An 18,463-nucleotide genomic window follows, 5' to 3' on the forward strand; every position below is an offset into this window, starting at 1 on the left:
AATGTACTTCAGTGCAAGGTTAGGGTTGATTTTTTTATTAAGTCGGTCAAACTGGAAGGTCAATGTCTGAGGACCAAAATGAAGGTACACGGTTGGAAGGCCTTGTTATGAGAAATACACATTTGAAATTAAGTCTTAACAGCAATAGTGTGAAATATAAGACTGACGTTCAAGTTTTACGTCCCTCTCCAGAATAAATTGACTGATATGGAGACGTGCCTTGTTATGAGAAATACACATTTGAAATGAAGTCTTAGCAGCAATAGTGTAAAATATAGGATTAAGGTTAAGTTTGTAAAAGTAAACCCTAACGCCAATGTCAGAAGGTGCAAATTGTTTGCATTCAAAGGGATGTCTTGTCAGAATGAATACCTTGAGAAATATGAAGGCCTTACAGTATTTAATATGACCTAGAAATAAGGACAGATGATACAAACTTTTATTTAAAAAAAAATAAAAACTTGGGTCATGTTTTATTGAATAAAATAAATAAGTTTCACCGCGTAATTTTCAATTTTTATTCAAATCTGCACAAAAATGGAATTTGAAGTGAAAAATATTTGTATAGTATAATAAACATGATATCAGAAGGTAGAATTTGGAACATCACAGAAGGTTTACAATTTCTTTATAATCTAGAAATTTATTTTTTACATCATTTGAAATGAAATTAGGTCCAAAATATATACCAAATCAGACATCCATTTTTTTTGTTCGTATTATCTGTCCTTAAGTAAAAGTAAATGATTTGGGGTATCATAGGTTATTGTTAAGAAGAAAATGTGCCAGGGTAATTAATGGATCATGTTTAATATCTAAAAAGAAAACGAATGTTATTTAAAATTACATAGTCTGTATTCATAATCTATTAGAAAAAATTAAACAATGGAAAATAATAACATTGTTTGAATACGTTGAGAAAATAAATAAAAACATCTTTTCATAAAGAAAATTCAAATATAACGTTATAAAGTGACATTCAATGCTAAAAAATTCTGTCCAGGCGAGAATTAATCGTCTATGAACACGTCCAACAATAAAATGTTTCGGACACGAGTTGAGATTAAGACAAATGTGGTAAAATTCTTTGCTTAATATGAAGCATTCATATAGTTACCAGTTCTTTTATAAATGTTTTCCAGTGAATTCTTCAGAAATATTTCCGTAACAACAATAACGAATATTCCAATTCTGGTTTTTACACAAGTCAATGTAAAAGTTGTTGATGTTGTTGGAAGACTTGGTTTCATAATTTTTTTTTTATTTAGACGCTTGTCGGTATCACACGTGAACCATTTAGACTACTTTCCCTGTCAATCACAATCTTTTATCCTAAATTTCCGTTAACCGCGCGCTTCTCGATGCAGTATATAGACATAGGTCTATAAAATATCCCTAAATCATGCCCATATAAGCGTGTAAGACAATGGTAGACTCGAATCCCCAAACTCTCCGCCAATTCTGCGTTTGTCATTGTCTTGGGTCAGAGCTATTGCGATTAGGTATGTAAACTCTCTGTCAATCGTGCATTTGTCGTTGTTGTGTGTGTAACAGCACCAGTATCTGATCCATTTTTCTGTCTAGATCCCGCATTTGAGTCTCCATACTCGATAGCTTGGAGAAGACGGTTACTCGTTCTTTATCCCTGTTCAATATATGTAGTGGCTTTCCTAAAGTTGTATCCAGTCTAAAAGTAAGATAAGTGCTTCCATCATAAACAACATATTGGCTGACATTTTTGTTTCTGTGAAATATCAGAGTCTCTGTTTTTCATTTTAAATTAACATTCCAAAGGAATTTCAATCGATTTCTCTTTTTAAATTTTTGTAGATTTCTTTAGGTACGCTGTACAAGTTAAATTCGAGCAAGATTGATGAAAGATCCATCGATGTCTTGTTTAACTCTTTACAACTTACTGAACAGTGACGCAACACAAACTTAATGTTCACTTCAAAGGAATATAGCGTTTTAGTTACACCTCAAGCGTAAATAATAATGATGTAATAATTTGACAAGATTATAACTTTTCTGATTTTATGACTTTTTAGCAAGCATATGCGTGTTTAAGTATTAGAAAAAGGAAATGGTATATGTGTATAAACGCTTGACTATGGGTAAGAAGGTTAACTTATTCATGCATAAGCCCTATATTTAGACAAATGATGGTTCATTTTTCTATTTGCCATAACGTTTAGGATACATGCACAATCGAATACATTTAATCTTTAATATTTGAAAAAAAATCATTTTATTGTATCACCACTGTATCTATTTAAGTTTAAATTTTACAAAAATTATAACCACATTCTTACACGAACATGTAGGGTAATATAACACATCTCACCTCCTCTGAAGTTCTTTGATCCGCACCATCATGTTTAAATGTCCCTGAGAATATTGCTCAATAACATCTCTGACGTCATAGGGCTTCCTAGCTAGCTATAAAATAGATAGAATTTGACGTCAGAAGATAGATTTTATTTTATAATCGCATATTAAGACAAGGAAACTTTGCTAAAAATCGGGAATACTAATCAGAACAAAATGATACAAAGATAGGAATAAACATGTTTTTATAAGCAGGAGTATAAATTATGAGTATCAAAAGAAAAAAATATTTGAAATACCCCGACCCTTAGATTATTGTAATTAGTATCTTTACCTGAAAACGTCTCCTGGCAACAAAGAATTTAATTCTTCGAATAACTCTTATCATCGTCTTATGTTCTTCTGTTAATCTGAAAAAAAGTATTTAAAAAATAATTAATCATAAATAGTGGACACTGTGTATATATGCAATGTAACATGCATTTTAGATTTTTTTTCAATTTGGATACTAAATCAAGATAAAGACTTTCATAAGGACATATTTTTGCAGTAAATCAATAATTAACATTCATATTTCTCCTAAACATTTTAAAATCGAAAACAGTAAGAAAAAAAACATTTATACTATTTACCTTAGGCATTTCAACATTTTTATATTTTTTTTAAAGCCGGGAATGCCTTCTAAGAAACAGTTATTATTAAACATTGACTGGTTATTCTCCTACATAGAAGAAATATTTTTCATGTTATTAACCCCCAGCTGAAGACCAGGTCCCGGGACCATAAAACATATAGGGATAACAAACAGCTCAATTTTGATCTCTGTCTTACTATACCACTCTATATTCCTTTTGTAAAAGTGAGATTGAGATCAAAAGTGAACTCGTCTAATTTTTATGGGCATGGTACCAGTATACATTATTTCACGTTCGGCTTGCTATACTATTTTCTGTTACAAGCTATACAGAAAATAAAATCACGACCAGTGTACATCGTGCAAGCTAGATGGAAGATAAAATCACGCCCAGTGTACACATGTACAGAAATCCAGACACAGCTTGCTGTCCAATCTCGTGTTACAAGCTAAAGAGAATATAAAATCACTTACTCGTGAGGTTTTGACAGCTAGATAGAAAATAGAATCACTTACTCGTGAGGTTTAGACACGGGTTCTTCCTCCAATACGTCGTTGTTGTACTCCGTCATTTCTACTGTCTGGCAGTTGTTCAGATCTATTGAATCATAAATAGCTAGGCTTATAAGTGGCAGTCTAGATAAATTACACTGACAGTCATTTCTACTGTCTGACAGTGGTTCAGATCTATTGAATTATAAACAGCTAGGTTTATAAGTGGCACTCTAGATAATTAATACTAACAGTCATTTCTACTGTCTGACTGTGGTTCAGATCTATTGAATTATAAACAGTTAGGTTTATAAGTGGCAGTCTAGATAAATAACACTAACAGTGATACTTATCTGTTTATTCATTAACATCAATATTTATAAATAACAATCTATAAGTTAAGTCTACTGACATTTCTTAAGATCTCCTGAATATTTTAATTTAAGATTTATAAGTGACAGTCTTAAAATATCACCTGTTTTGTCGGAGAACTCAGGAATAGATTGACAACTTCCGTGTTTATCTGTAATACTGGAGGTCCGAGAAAAATTTCGTTTCTTCAGAAGATTTGGCCTTTGACTAAATCTAGATAGAGAACCTGACGACAAGTTTTGCTTATTGTTTATCATTTTTTTGGTATGAGACATTTTTGTAAAACCGTAATGATGTTTGTGTAGGTGGCGCTTCTCATCTAAATGAACCTTCCAGGTGGCGCTAGAGTGAAAGTTAGGTTCTGCCGCGTGGCACCGCCATAAGCACTGCAAGAAACCAACAGCTTGGTAACAGATTGTGAATGAAGCATTAAAAATGAATTGAGTTCTTTACATTATCAATTTGTAAGTCACTGTGATCCATCATCATCTTAATATTTCTCACAAATACGTCAAATGGTTGTCTGATTAAATATATATTAAATTTTACCAAGGAACATGATTTTGTTTGAGATGTGATAATACATGTAAACTATATGATGAAAATTACAGTGATCTATATAATGTAAACAATATGCAATAAAAATTTATTTTTAACGTAATATAACATGTGCTAATAACTGGTAAGTAAATGATCATGTAGTACATGTATTCTAAAAAGCCATGTCTACCTGTATAAGAGAGGCAGCGGTGGGAATCTGACGATTAAAATGTTTCTGTCGTTGTTTTTGCTGAACTTTAAGGGCGAACCCAGACCCAAGTATACCCTGAAACAAACAAAAAAAACCAAACATTAAACCTAAAAATACAGGTACAAAGAATACCTCAAAGCAAAACATATATAATTAAACAAGAGGCCCATGGGCCTTATAGGTCACCTGAGCATTATGCAACAACTTTCCAGTGATTTAATTTGATTCATGTTTTAAGCCAGATGCTATGGCGTTCACAATTTTGAAAGAGGCACCATTGATCATCATAATAATACACTTAGCAGTTGCTTAGTAACAAAAAATGCATTTCAAGTAATCAGTAATATTCAGCAATAATCAGTAATGCCCCTATCACACATGAACCCCTGATCCTTAGGCCTAGATCCACACATTGCACAATTTTTGAAAAGGCACCCTTGCTTTTCAAAAATATTTGATTAATACCAAGGAGCAGATCTCAAACAATTCATCCAGTTTCAGTATATAAGTACACCCCCCCTATGGTACCCCTGACCCTGGGGCCTTGAAATTCACAATTCTGGAAGATTAGGGTCCTTGCTCATCATAACTACATAGGTAGTTCATCTGCTTAATACCCAAGAGCAGAAAAGAAAACTTTCAAATATTTAATGTATTTTCACTATATAATCAATAGAGCCCCGCCCTAACATCCGAACCCCTGACCCTGGGGCCATAAAATTCACAATTTTGGTAGAGGCACTCTTGCACATCATAACTATCACTTAGATAGTTTATTTAATACGCAGGAGCAGAGAAGAAGATTTTCAAAGAATTCATGTATTTTCACTATATAATCTATAGAGCCCCACCCTAACACCAGAACCCCTGACCCTGGGGCCATAAAATTCACAATTTTGGTAGAGGCACTCTTGCTCATCATAACTATGCACTTAGTTAGTTTATTTAATACCCAGGAGCAGAGATGAAGATTTTCATAAAATTCATGTTTTTTCACTCTATAATCAATAGAGCCCCGCCCTAACACCAGAACCCCTGACCCTACGGCCATAAAATTCACAATTTTGGTAGAGGCACTCTTGCTCATCATAACTATGCACTTAGTTAGTTTATTTAATAGCCAGGAGCAGAGAAGAAGATTTTCAAAGAATTCATGAATTTTCACTATATAATCTATAGAGCCCCGCCCTAACACTAGAACCCCTGACCCTGGGGCCATAAAATTCACAATTTTGGTAGAGGCACTCTTGCTCATCATAACTATGCACTTAGTTAGTTTATTTAATAGCCAGGGAAGAAGATTTTCAAAGAAATAATGCATTTTCACTATATACTTATTTAGCCCCGCCCTAGCAATAGAACCCCTGACCCCAGGGCCATGAATTTCACAATTTTGGTAGAGGACTCAATGCTGATTACAATCATGCAAACAGTTTGACTGCTTGATGTCCAGGAGTAAAGAAGAAGATTTTTAAAGATTGCATTAATTTTAGTGGTTTTTGCCCCACCCCCAGGTCCCAGGGGGGCAGGGACCATGAAATTCACAATTTTTGTTCCCCTTCACCCATAGATGCTTTGTGCCAAATTTGGTTGAAATTGGTTCAGTGGTTGCAGAGAAGAAGCTGAAAATGTTCAAATGTTAACGGACAACGCACAACGCACAACGCACGACGCACGACGACGGACAAAAACAGATAGCAATAGGACACCTGAGTTTACTCAGGTGACCTAAAAATACAGATGCCAACTTTACCCTTAGACAAAAACACACCTAGATAAATGATCATGACTAAAGTGTGTCCTGAAATAAAACCACACATATAAAAATGTTCGAAAACAAGCAATTGAATATTTAAGTTTAAAAAAAATCAAGCTGCGCTTATGTAGAAGATTTTAAATTATGTTTTCTCTTAAGAATTTAGAAAAGGTCTGTTTATATTTTCAAGCATTTCTTGCTGCTCCTGATCTCCAAAGAATGTATACTTATTGTCATTGAAGAATTCAAAGAATACTTTAAATAATATCTGAGAAAGGCTTTCAATAATACTGCAGCTGATTAATGACACAATAGGAAAACTTAAAAGCTCTTTATTTTATATGCAAGAGCATGCTCTATATGAACGATTTCTAAAACGAGGTAAATTATTGACAAGCAAGTTGATGAAATACAAATATCAACAGTCTCATTTAAAGTCATCATTTCGTAATTTCTATGGTCTATACAATGACCTTATCAAAAAATACAATTTATCATTGAGTCAAATGCTGACCCACGTTTTTCATACCAATTGTTAGTCCATTATTTATACACTGAATTGACGATGGATTTTTCGGTTATTTCCCTATCATGACAATGATCACACGGCGAGTGTGACCGGTCAGCAGGGATGCTCACACCTTCATGGCTCCTGTTCCCACCTCTGATGTATCGGAGGTCCGTGTTTGCTCGCCTCTTTTGTATTGTTTTATGGGCTTGGTGTTGAATACTGTTCGTTATCTCCATATCCTTCTTATTTTTAGAAAAGCAAGTGTCCAAATGTTTTTGTAAATTAAGGATGATTCATGCAGTGTTAAATTTCGTACTTTATGAAGCTATCAATTTTGGTAAAAAAACAAAGTTTGTTAAATATCTCAGAGTTTACGAAAACCCACCTTCGATTAGATACATCAAGTGAAAGCTAAAAAACTTTTGGTTGAACAATTGCTAGATCCTGCTTTGTAAACAGTATATTGTTTGTAAAGTTCTAATAAAGTATCGGGATCTCATTTAAGTATGGTAATTGAGAATTTGGTAAGTTTTGGGGGATATAAAAATACCTTACAAATGAATTTGAAAAATACCCGTGAAAAAAAAAATTACAAGATGTAAGTTGTCTAAAGTTAATACGTCAACTGCAAAGACGTCGACAATGACAGAAAAGGAAAAATAAACAACTTTTCCTCAGAAGAGCTTATATGAGCTCCTGACTTTTCTGAACTAGAGAGAAGCTTGATATTATAATTCTCTTCTCAGATAAAACAAATAATAATCAAAATACTCACAGCAGGAAGAGCAAAAAAGGAAATGGCAAAAACAGAAAAACAGGAGGCTACAATCCTCCCCATCCACGTCTGAGGGACTGTGTCACCATAGCCAATCGTTGTAACGGTAATCTGTAGACAGAAATGTGAAGAAACATTAATTCAAAAAGACAAATAAGATTACTCACTGTATACAAAGTGCTAATCGAAAATCTACTTGATTTGGATCACTTGCTATATTGCTTTGGGTACTCTGATGCATTATGGGTAAAAAAGAAAGTTCTGCAGGAAAAATATGGGTAAAAGTACCTTTAAGAAATTAAAAATTTATTAAACCTTTATAGAATCAATGTAAATTTATTTGAGAAAATTTTTAAGTTGAAACAAGTTAGAAATTCGATACCATGCTCATTTACTAAGTTAAAATGGGATTTTCGCTCATTTTGCATTATTTCAATTGTTCTTAATTTTTTCAAACTATATTCTGTTGTAAAAGTTATTGTAACTTAGTTTTCGCCTCAATTCACCCACGAAACATCATCTGATTTCCATAAATTACGCTTTTTAGAGAAATTGGGCTATTCTTGTTTTGAGTGAATGCTATACTATGTTTGCAACATATTTTTGCGATGGCTATACTTTTTTCGGATCCTTTTTGTGATTTTCATGAAATTAAGATTTATTGTTTTTTGTTAAAATTATCGCGATTTAAACAGTTTTGAAAAAGGTATTGGCATTTATTATCACAAGAGAAACATTTATCAGTGGAAAGAAGTGAAACAGAAATAAATAAATATAGAATTTGATGAAATGTGCTATCATTGCTGGTGTTTGTGCGATACTTGATTTGCGTTTTGTCACGATTGATACAGAAATGCTATGTTTGATTTGAGTAGAATACTTCTTGAAGAATGAAGCCGTATATTGGGGAGTATAATCCAAAGACACTGTCTCAAGTTTATGTCATTAAATAACTTATTGATAAATACACGTAATATATTTTTACTTATGTTTTAAAGGTATGTAAAACGGAAAAAAGGGCTTCACAAACTAATCGAATTTTTTCCAAAGCTCATGATAGGCGTAAGACTGAATGCGTTAACCACAATATGCTACGGTGTCTTCTTGTTGTTTGTGTGTCAGTTTGCTTAAAAAGAAACTAATTTGTTGAGACAAATAAGGTTGAAATAAAAAGAAACTAATTTGTTGAGACAAATAAGGTTTTTCAACCTATCATTTAATTTATCTTGGTTCGTTTTTTTTTTTGGCTTACTTCTCTCATCCAACTGTTAGACCTTTGTTTTTATACTAAATTTGATTACGCAATGTTCCATTCACTTGATCAATACATATAAGGGCTCACAGCGTGTGTGACCGATCAACAAGGGATGCTTACTCCTCTAGGCACCCGTTCCAATCTCTGGATCTCTGGTATTCCGGGGGTGGGGGTGTCCGTATTTATGCCCTGCCCACATGTTTGTATTGTTTGTATATTTTTCGACATAAATCAATGCTCGTTATCCCACTTTTTTTTCATTTCAGAAATATTCAACTTTTAGATAGAATGGGTTCAGACGCCATTAAAAAACACAATGCATTTACTAGAATACCTGGTCCGTTCATATTCAAAAATAAATCTTTATAGCTAGAATCATTTAATATAAACGTACCCATTTTCGACTTAATAAGTCTAAAAACAATTTTCAATCAATATGCCTTTCAGAACAATATATGAATCTAATATGTTGAAGATGACATTTCCGACAACATAATTTTAGAAAAATAAAACTTTTCCGTCATAGAGCGGGTGATTGTCCTCGCCTTGTACACATTTTTTCTCTCTTTTATAAATCTATGATAAAGAGATTATAATGCAACTTATGTAATATTTCACCTATTTTCACACTATCATCAGACATCAGAACTTAAAACTAAGAATCTGAAACAGAATCTATGAAGATAAAAGTTTAATTAAAAGAAGATGGGCGTATAAGGTGGGCAGAATGCCTATAGCGTCAGATATTAAGAAATCACATTTGATATGGAAATTGGGTATTTGTTTTGTTTTGTTATTGAAATTTATGACATTATTAGAAAAAAAAACATTTTCTTAGAAAAAATAAACATCTTAAAAAATTTCATTTCTAAAAATATTAGATGGGTATACTTGGATTCGAACCCCAGCAGTACAATACCGAAGGAACCTAATTCTTCGAGACTAACGCGCTAACCACTATGCTACATGGCTCATGATGATTGGAGACATTTAAATCACATTTCTGATATGACCCTTGACTCAATGGACTTGAAGTATTTCTCGGAAAGATGCGAATGGTTTTTCATAAAAGTGTTCTTTTAAGGTATAGTGGGTCTTCGCTCCATTTTTTTGTAAACCAAAAAATATTTATTTATCGCAAACTTTTAGGATTATCTTTCAAAAAAAATGGAGCGAGGACCCACTCGTATTGAAAAATTTTGTGAAAGTATGAAAAAAATGATCGTTTTTGTTCTTATAAGTCTGTGTATGCTTTTTCACAGGCAAATATTTTCAGTTTTTGTGAAATTTTTGTAAATTATAAAGATTTTACAGTAAGTATACTTTAATATTAGATGAAATATGAAATAAAATTTGGATATAATTGAGATTAAATTTTTCACTTCTTATCTGTCGCACTATAGGCATTCTGCCCGCCTTATACGTCCATCTTCTTTGGCATTATATCCCCATAGACAGATCTAGAAAAGCGGATAAAGGTTAGGTGATCAAGACCTGATAATTTTTTCAAATTCACTAAAATTTAAGAATATTAAAGTAACCATATCAAAATACCCCCCTCCCTCCTTCCCAAGAAACGCAAACTCTTAACAGTCAGTCTACGATAAAAGAATATAGTTACGGAAGTTCACTGATTTTCAGGAATATGTTATGATTTCTATGAAAAAAGATCCATGCATTTCTTTGAGAAATGTGGTAACCATTTGATTTCTTTTTATTACATGAAATTATTTTAAATATTTCATGCAATCTCTTCTTAACGCTTATTTGGCTGAATTGAAATTAGTAATTGAACGAAGCGGCATTAAGATTTGAAGTTGAATGCGTTTTAATTATTCATTAAATTATCAAATCAAAACTTTGAATGCATATATATTCCACTAAATATTTACAAAACCATGTGTATATGTAAAGTCTAATAGTTGAAATCGATCTTTAAAATTTTACAAAATTACATGTAAATTGGTGAGCAAAATGAAAATTCTTAATTTGGTATGTTTTTGTTGATGAATGACTGTCATAACATGATAGGAAAAATTAGAATATATATGGTAGAATGTAGCTTGTCCACCAATTAAGCCGACCCCATCCCTAACCATAAAATAGGATTTTTGTGTTGGGATCTTTTAGTGTTATGGACAACAATGTAAACCCCTCCCGTTTCCCGAAGAAATTTATGCTTGAGCAATCCTTTATTCCGGAATGAAAAAATGGAACTAAACATATAAATTAACGAAATAAAAACGTCATTACAGTTGCTTCCATTAGAAATTAAAAAAGATACTGTCACGAAAGGTTCAAAATGTTATAGATATAGGGGTATAATTTATTTTATTAAAAGAACAATAAGTAACGTCAGGTGCCTGTGTGTTTGTACTCTCCTAAGTAACTTGCCAAGAGGCCACACTACTTTTTCTATAATTTATGTAAATACATATCTATCACACTCACCGATTGAGCATAAAATGCTCAAGGTGAGCATATGACACATGGACCTCCTACGGACTGGGCCATTGTTGAAATGTAAGAGGAGTCTTGGGATGAAAATATTGTACAGTACTGTTGTAAACACAACGTAACGTCAATAAATTATTTTACTAATTGCACCAGGCCTAAATGCTATATGTATACTCGAAAAAAGTATAGCTGTCATGACAACAAAGATAGCTTTCTGGATATTTTCTACGCAAACATAATATAGCTCTGGAAAAGTTGGGTAGGTGCATATTTGATGTAATTGCCAGGTTATTAAGAAGACTTTGTGGTCGAATTTGATAGCTTACGTTTGATAAAGATTCATATTAAACATTACAATAAATGTTTTATTGAAATAATGTCAACAGTCCATTGCAGAGTATGATTAGTCGAAAAATGACCATTAGATGCGTGAAAAACGCGTGCTACCGATGTTTATAGAGGGGTAGATGAAACAAAAATATGATTATCTTTAAATATACCAAGAAGAAGTCTCATATTGTTTGAAGTAGTTTTATTATCAGTAAGAAAACGAATATAAAAGCAAATTTTTTGTCTAAATGTGCAGACAAAAACTTCGAATGACCCAAACAAATATAGCTAGTGATCCAAATCAAGTAGATTTTCGATTAGCACTTTGTATACAGTGTTACTCCTTTGACGGCCACGTCCATACTGTGTGGAAAACTTTATTGTATTCTCTACTTAATTTGCTTAACAGTTTCTGTTTACCTTTAATCAATACCTTATAAAAAAAAGAAATGTTAACACTACTTACCACGCCCCACCAGAGGGCGTCAGCGTAACTGGTGAAGTCTGTAGACCCGTTCTCTTTTTCTGCTAGGTAGACAAAATACGAAGAGAAAATGAGTCCCAGGAATCCTATATAAAGCGTGGTGATCAATTCCTGTTAATAAAAGAAGTCAAATCAGAAGTGGTCATTAGTAGTTCCTAGAGAAGTGGTGATCAGATCAGTTCTTAATAGACATTTCCAGATTTCGCGATCTCGAGATCGTACTCGCACACTGACTCTGACAGTTGTTTAAAAAAGTTTAGGGACCGTGTCAAATTTTGACATATTTAAAAACGAACAAAAACACTGTTTCCTAGATTCCTAGAAGATCTGTACATCAGCAGCGACAATGCAGAACATTAAACAGAAAAATAAATAAACACAGAATAAATGTAGAACATGTAATTTGAGAGATGAAATTGTTCCGTGCCATAGGCACACTGTAGAGGCATCCAAGGAACAAAATAAGACAAATAGTCAATATTTGCGCTGCTTTGTCATGCAGAAGAAAACAAATGATAAATCTATACTAGTATTAAATTTGTCTTTGCCTTTTTTTTTAATTTGTCGCGGAAAATAACATAAAATCCGCCTACCTTAAAACCCCCTTTTTAAATTTTTGATTCAGCCCCTTATTTATTGAAGTACAGAGTACGAGTCCGAGCTCGTGACGCTCATAACTGGAAATGTCTATTAATTAAAGAACCGACAACGCAGAATGGGTTTTTATATGAATATAAATATAAAATTAAAAGAAAAGATTTAGACCCAAAAATAAGCTTAAGATTTACAGGAGTAATTTTTTATAGTACGAGATATCAAGAGGAAGACTTTACAATCAAATGATACAAATTCCTTCTATAACTTTATCCTTCAAAGTAACCCAATTCTTCTCTCATTTATAAGTATCTATGAAATGATTCAAAATAGGGGTAACATTTCCTGCCTTTTTGTGAAATAGGAAAATTGATCCCAATTTCTTTCCTTACTTTTTCATATATCTAGATTAGAGTGGCGTCCCTTACCTGTCTGTGTATATAAACAACTGATCCTAATAAACGCCAAGTTCCACCCTGTCTGTCAACGTGTAACATCCGCAGAATTTGAAGAAATCGTACACCTCTACAAAGTAAAATCAAATTACAGTGTTAATGAATAAAAAATAAAATCAACTTTCCTTACTTATGCAGTAATATACCTTCATCACCTGCATAAGGTGTTTTATATATCTCTCAGTTGATTCGAAACGCAAAAACATGCTCTATGTATGAACAATTTCTAAAACGAGGTAAGTTATTGACAGACAAGTTGATGACACAAGAATATCAGCAGTCTCGTTTAAAGTCATCACTTTGATTGATACAATGACCCTGTCAGCAAATACAATTTTTCATTGAGTCAAATGCTGACTGACGTTTTTCATACTAATAGTTAGTCCATTATTCATACACTGAATTGACGACAGATTTTCCGGGTTTTTTCCCGTATCATGACGAGCATGTGACCAGTCACCAGGGGATGCTCACTCTTCCATGGCATCTGATCCCACATCTGATGTTTCGAAGGTCCGTGTTTGCTCTGCTCCTATTTTGTATTGTTTTATGGACTTTGATATTGAATACTGTTCATTATATCCATATCCTCCATCAAGTAAATATCTGTGTTTCTTAGATTTAACTTTTCTAGCTCCCAAGGTACTTCATTCAGCAGAGCACTCAGTCATTGATTAGAAGATCATGTGTTCGATTCAAGGTCGCAAGTGACCTTAGTTAATAAAAATAAGTTGTAACTCTTCCTTCGCCGAACGCTCGGCACATTGAAGCAAAAGTTGGGGTTCCATTGGATGAGACCTTAAAAATTGAAACCCTGTGTCACAGTTAGGCGTTGGCACTACAAAGAACCCTCATTGCTAAATGACCAATACAGAGTACAGGTCTTAATGAGAATTTCATCATCAGGAAGTTGTAACGTCTCTATTTCATTGAGAAATTCTAAACTGGGACGAAGAGTAAAGGTCTAAATTAAACTTCCAACACCAGTTGGTGGTGACGTCTCTCTTAGATTGAAAAATTCTAAAAAAGGGCGCACAACATCATACAATCAATCAATTACCTGATAGCTGAGGTGGCGAACACCTGGCCATTAGACCCGACAGACAAAACCACAATTGAAGCTGTAACCACCAGAAAGTCTGTTACAAATAAAAAGAAACCATTGAATTAAGATAACATAGACATATTTGAAATGGATGTCGTCACCATCAGAAAATCTGTAACAAATAAAGAAGAAAAGAAAGTTTTGTTTTTAGAATGGTCATTATATAACGTATATAGCTACCTCAAACCCTAAAGCTATTTAGTTTTTCAATCTAGTTATTTGACTGTCACTAAGTAGCTATGCACTAGACAAATCTTTTTACTAAATAAATTTTGTAGACATTATCGTCTTATTCACCTTAATTCTCAGTTCTATTACATATCTTTTGTTCTAGTCGTTAAAAGATTCCCTATCCATGCTATTTTTATTTAAACATAGATTTAGATTTTTTTCTCTATGAAGACATTTTGTTAACCAGATTAAATCACTATTGCCTAAGTAGTTATATTTTATACCCCCGCTTGAAAATTGGAGAGTATATCGTGATCAGGATATCCATCTGTCTGAATGTCCGTATGACCATCTGTTACGCTCTATAGAAGCAATCTCTTATCCACAATTCCTTTTCTAACAATGAAATGAAATCTAACGAGACTTTCACAGTATCAGAGTATCATTTTGTACCTTCTATTTAACGTTTTGGTCGGATTCATATTTTTTGGTTTCCCAGAGCAAAACATCGACACTGCTATTCTTTCTATAATATTAAAGGGTATCCATCTCTTCTTTGCAACTCCTCTGATACCACTAACTAAAATTTAATGTTACTTTTACAGGTTTTTTATAACATAAATCCAATGTGCACCTCTTAGCTTACTTTTTGATCTGACATATTTTGGGTGACCTAGAGCAAAACATGGACTTTGCCATCATAATCATATAGGAGACGGTGTATCATTTAGTGAACTCCTTGCCAAGAATTCCTCTAGTTATGATCTATAATTGTCTAATTTAGATTCACATAGCCATTAAAAATTATTTTTCTGTTAAAGTGTTTGCTATATAAAGTTAAAAAGGTAAAAAACTTTTATAGTCTGAAAATTTCCAATCACAGCCAGTGGATAAACGTTTTTTCTATTTGTGATGAAGTAAAATTAAGTCAAGCCTATATAAAAATAGTGTAAAATATTGGTTGTTAAGAATTAAACGTGGGATAAAAAAATCTTCCATTATTTGTAGTTGGATATGACTTTTATGACTTTTTGTTTCAGGTTCATTGATAAAAAAAATCCCAAAACGTTGGATCAAAATTATATCCAACTAAAAATCGTGGGAGATCCTGTATTGATTCATTTAGATAACGTGTAAATTATTGATAATGAATTTCAATTGAATGTTGTTATTATTTTTATCTAAGATCGATCCTGGATTATTTTTCATCTTAGATGCATATTGAGAGAGATAATCTTTTGTCACTATTATATATGAATATGAAAATAATTATAAAATTAAAAATTTACGTAGATTATTGTTATTTTTCATGCACTTGGATAAAATTTGTTATAGATTTAATTTGTTACCTAAGATAGACTATAGTTTATAAATTTACATAAGAAGGCATATTTTTGTTACCTATGATAGATATCGGTTTATTTTCTGTTGTAGATAATATTAGTTACATAGTCTTTTAGTGACAGGGTACGGGATGATACCTGTTTAGTAAATTTATACCTTGCGAGGCGAAGCCTTCCGTATCCTGTCACTAAAAGACTATGTAACGAATTTACCGCACCGATGAAACATTTACGTATTATCTGTGGTTTATTTATGTCTTTCTCTGCTACATGCTTCATCACGCTTATACTGTACCTATTATGACGTCGTATTTGCTACGTAAAACATCGGGTATAGATTTACAACTGACCGAGTATAGGTTTACAACTGACCAGGTATAAGTAATCTACCTCCTTCACGTGACATACTTCGACCAATCGTAAGCCACAATTTCACGGTAAAATCAACAGAGGTGGGGTTATTTATATTACTGTGATAGGTATTGGTTTAACTACGTTTATAAATGTAAAATACTTTACGTATCATGTGATAGAAATTGTTCATTTGGTTTATTAGACATAATATATTACTTATGATATGTATTGATTTTCTAACATACGTCAATAGTATTTATTACTTACGATAAATATTGGTTTAATTACATTATTCGGTAAAATTTATGATATGATAGAGTTGGTTCATATCCTTGTATAAATAGAAATAAGATATAACATAAGGTATTATTGCAGGTCAGTATTAGGAATTACTGACCTGTTCTTTTTTTTCTGTTACAATGTGTTGTTGTTAAGATTTCTTGTTAAAACTTTCAATTAAAGCAAAGAAATAGTCTTGTAGGAGTTTGCTCTAATTTAATAATAATATAATAAAACAGTTATTGCTGTCTTTGCGGTCAATACGATGATTTAGCCACCTTCGAAGTGCAATATTAACTTCGCCCATATTGTACCCCTCAGTTGACTAAAACCATCGTATTGACCTAAAAAAACAGCAATAATTGTATTTTACCAATGATAGATATCGGTTTATATACCTATATGAAGATATAAGATATTACCAAAGATAGATATCGGTTTATATACCTGTATGAAGATATGAGATAAAACCAATGATAGATATTGGTTTATAAACCTATGTCGATATTATATTTTTCCAATGATAGATATTGGTTTAATTATGTATACACTTTTTATTGTAATATACAGACCTAACATAAACTAGATGTGTTTTAACTTATCTAGATATAGTATAACACTTATGATAGCTGATAATGGTATGTTACTTTTTATAGAAATTAGTATATTACCTATGATAGATATCGGTATATAATCTATGATAGATATCGGTATATTATCTATTATAGATAACGGTATATTACATATGATAGATATTGGTATGTTTTCCATGATAGATATTGGTATATTTTCCATGATAGATATCGGTATATTACCTATGATAGATATCGGTATATTACCTATGATAGATATCGGTTTACGGGCGAATCTGAAGCGTCCTGTGATTCCCATATATTTACTTCTACAGCCCGCGGACCACAGCCGAATCACGTACTCCAGACCAAAAAACACCACCAGGACGATTTCCTGTAATAAAAACAAAAACATTCAAAAATCGAAATTATCACTATAATTTGTAATTGAGAACACAGTTCACAGTTAAGGATATAAATATTAAAATAATGGGATAACAAAACACCAAATATGAGATTCCATATTTAAATTTATGTTAAACAATGCTGATGTAAAACAATCTGTGTAGAAATATTACACAAAGTATAACAATGTCTATTAGACATTATTTCGTTAATTTGTTGCTGTGTAATAATTTCAATTTCCAAGAAGAACACAGTTCACAAACTCTCTGCAAATGTAAGAGAATATTTATTTGAAACTTTTAAAAAGAATAATGATACTAAAAATCCTTCACATATAGAACAATGTTTGCAGAAAACATTGACCGTGTTAAACATTGCTTACAGAAAACACTGACAACGTTGAATACTGATTTCAGAAACAATGGAAATCTTTACTCTGAGAAATACTTAAGGACAGATGATACAAACAATTTTTTTTTCTTTGGAAGAGACTTAATATCATGATGAAAGTTTAGAAAAGTGGATAATTCTTCGAATGTTTTCTCCTAAAAACTCCTAAAATGAAATAGAAATGGAAAATATCAGTAATATTTCAATAAAATTACAAATATGGACAAAACACACTCAGTCAAGGTTTACAGATGAAAACAAATTTAAGAATATGTTACATCGGTGCTACAAGTGTAATACGAACTTAAAAAAAGTATACCAAGCCAGGTGAATTTAATCAAGAAAAGCGAAATGGTAAAAATCAGCCTATATGATATTGCTAATTTTTGTCATTTTGCTTTTCCTCATAAAATTTACCTGGCTTGGTATATTTTTTAAAAGTTTACATTACACTTTTAGCACCAAGATAACATATTCGGAAATTTGTTTTAACCTGTAAACCTTTACTGAGTGTGATTTGTCTATATTTGCTTTTCTATTGAAATATTACTAATATTTTCCAAGTCTATTTCATTTTTCACTTCTTAGGAGAAAAAATTCTAAGATTGATTGATTGATCGTATACTGTTTAACGTCCCTCTCCAGAATAT

The 18,463-nt window shown here is 32.3% G+C and overlaps 1 protein-coding gene across 3 annotated transcripts in view; it reads right to left on the reverse strand.

Annotated features, from left to right (window-relative positions):
- Positions 1–885: 885 nt before the first annotated feature.
- The window catches only part of LOC134280477 (potassium voltage-gated channel subfamily KQT member 1-like), an 18,948-nt gene continuing 1,370 nt past the window's right edge, over positions 886–18,463 (reverse strand). For 2 of the 3 annotated variants that reach the window (XM_062762887.1, XM_062762888.1), the window contains exons 2-12: positions 17,286–17,412; positions 14,255–14,333; positions 13,168–13,264; positions 12,128–12,256; positions 7,620–7,730; positions 4,557–4,652; positions 3,930–4,212; positions 3,479–3,560; positions 2,663–2,738; positions 2,345–2,439; positions 887–1,687 (exon numbers count right to left, since the gene is read on the reverse strand). In XM_062762887.1, the coding sequence (XP_062618871.1) occupies positions 1,519–1,687; positions 2,345–2,439; positions 2,663–2,738; positions 3,479–3,560; positions 3,930–4,212; positions 4,557–4,652; positions 7,620–7,730; positions 12,128–12,256; positions 13,168–13,264; positions 14,255–14,333; positions 17,286–17,412 (1,344 nt within the window). In that variant the 3' untranslated portion in view covers positions 887–1,518. Of the gene's footprint in view, positions 1,688–2,344; positions 2,440–2,662; positions 2,739–3,478; positions 3,561–3,929; positions 4,213–4,556; positions 4,653–7,619; positions 7,731–12,127; positions 12,257–13,167; positions 13,265–14,254; positions 14,334–17,285; positions 17,413–18,463 lie in introns of all 3 variants that reach the window. The other variant, XM_062762886.1, reaches the window with a different exon arrangement.

The sequence above is a fragment of the Saccostrea cucullata genome, unplaced genomic scaffold (assembly GCF_032062105.1).
Source record: "Saccostrea cucullata isolate Sc308-1 unplaced genomic scaffold, CSIRO_AGI_Scuc_v1 ctg5730, whole genome shotgun sequence".
Classification (NCBI taxonomy): domain Eukaryota; kingdom Metazoa; phylum Mollusca; class Bivalvia; order Ostreida; family Ostreidae; genus Saccostrea; species Saccostrea cuccullata.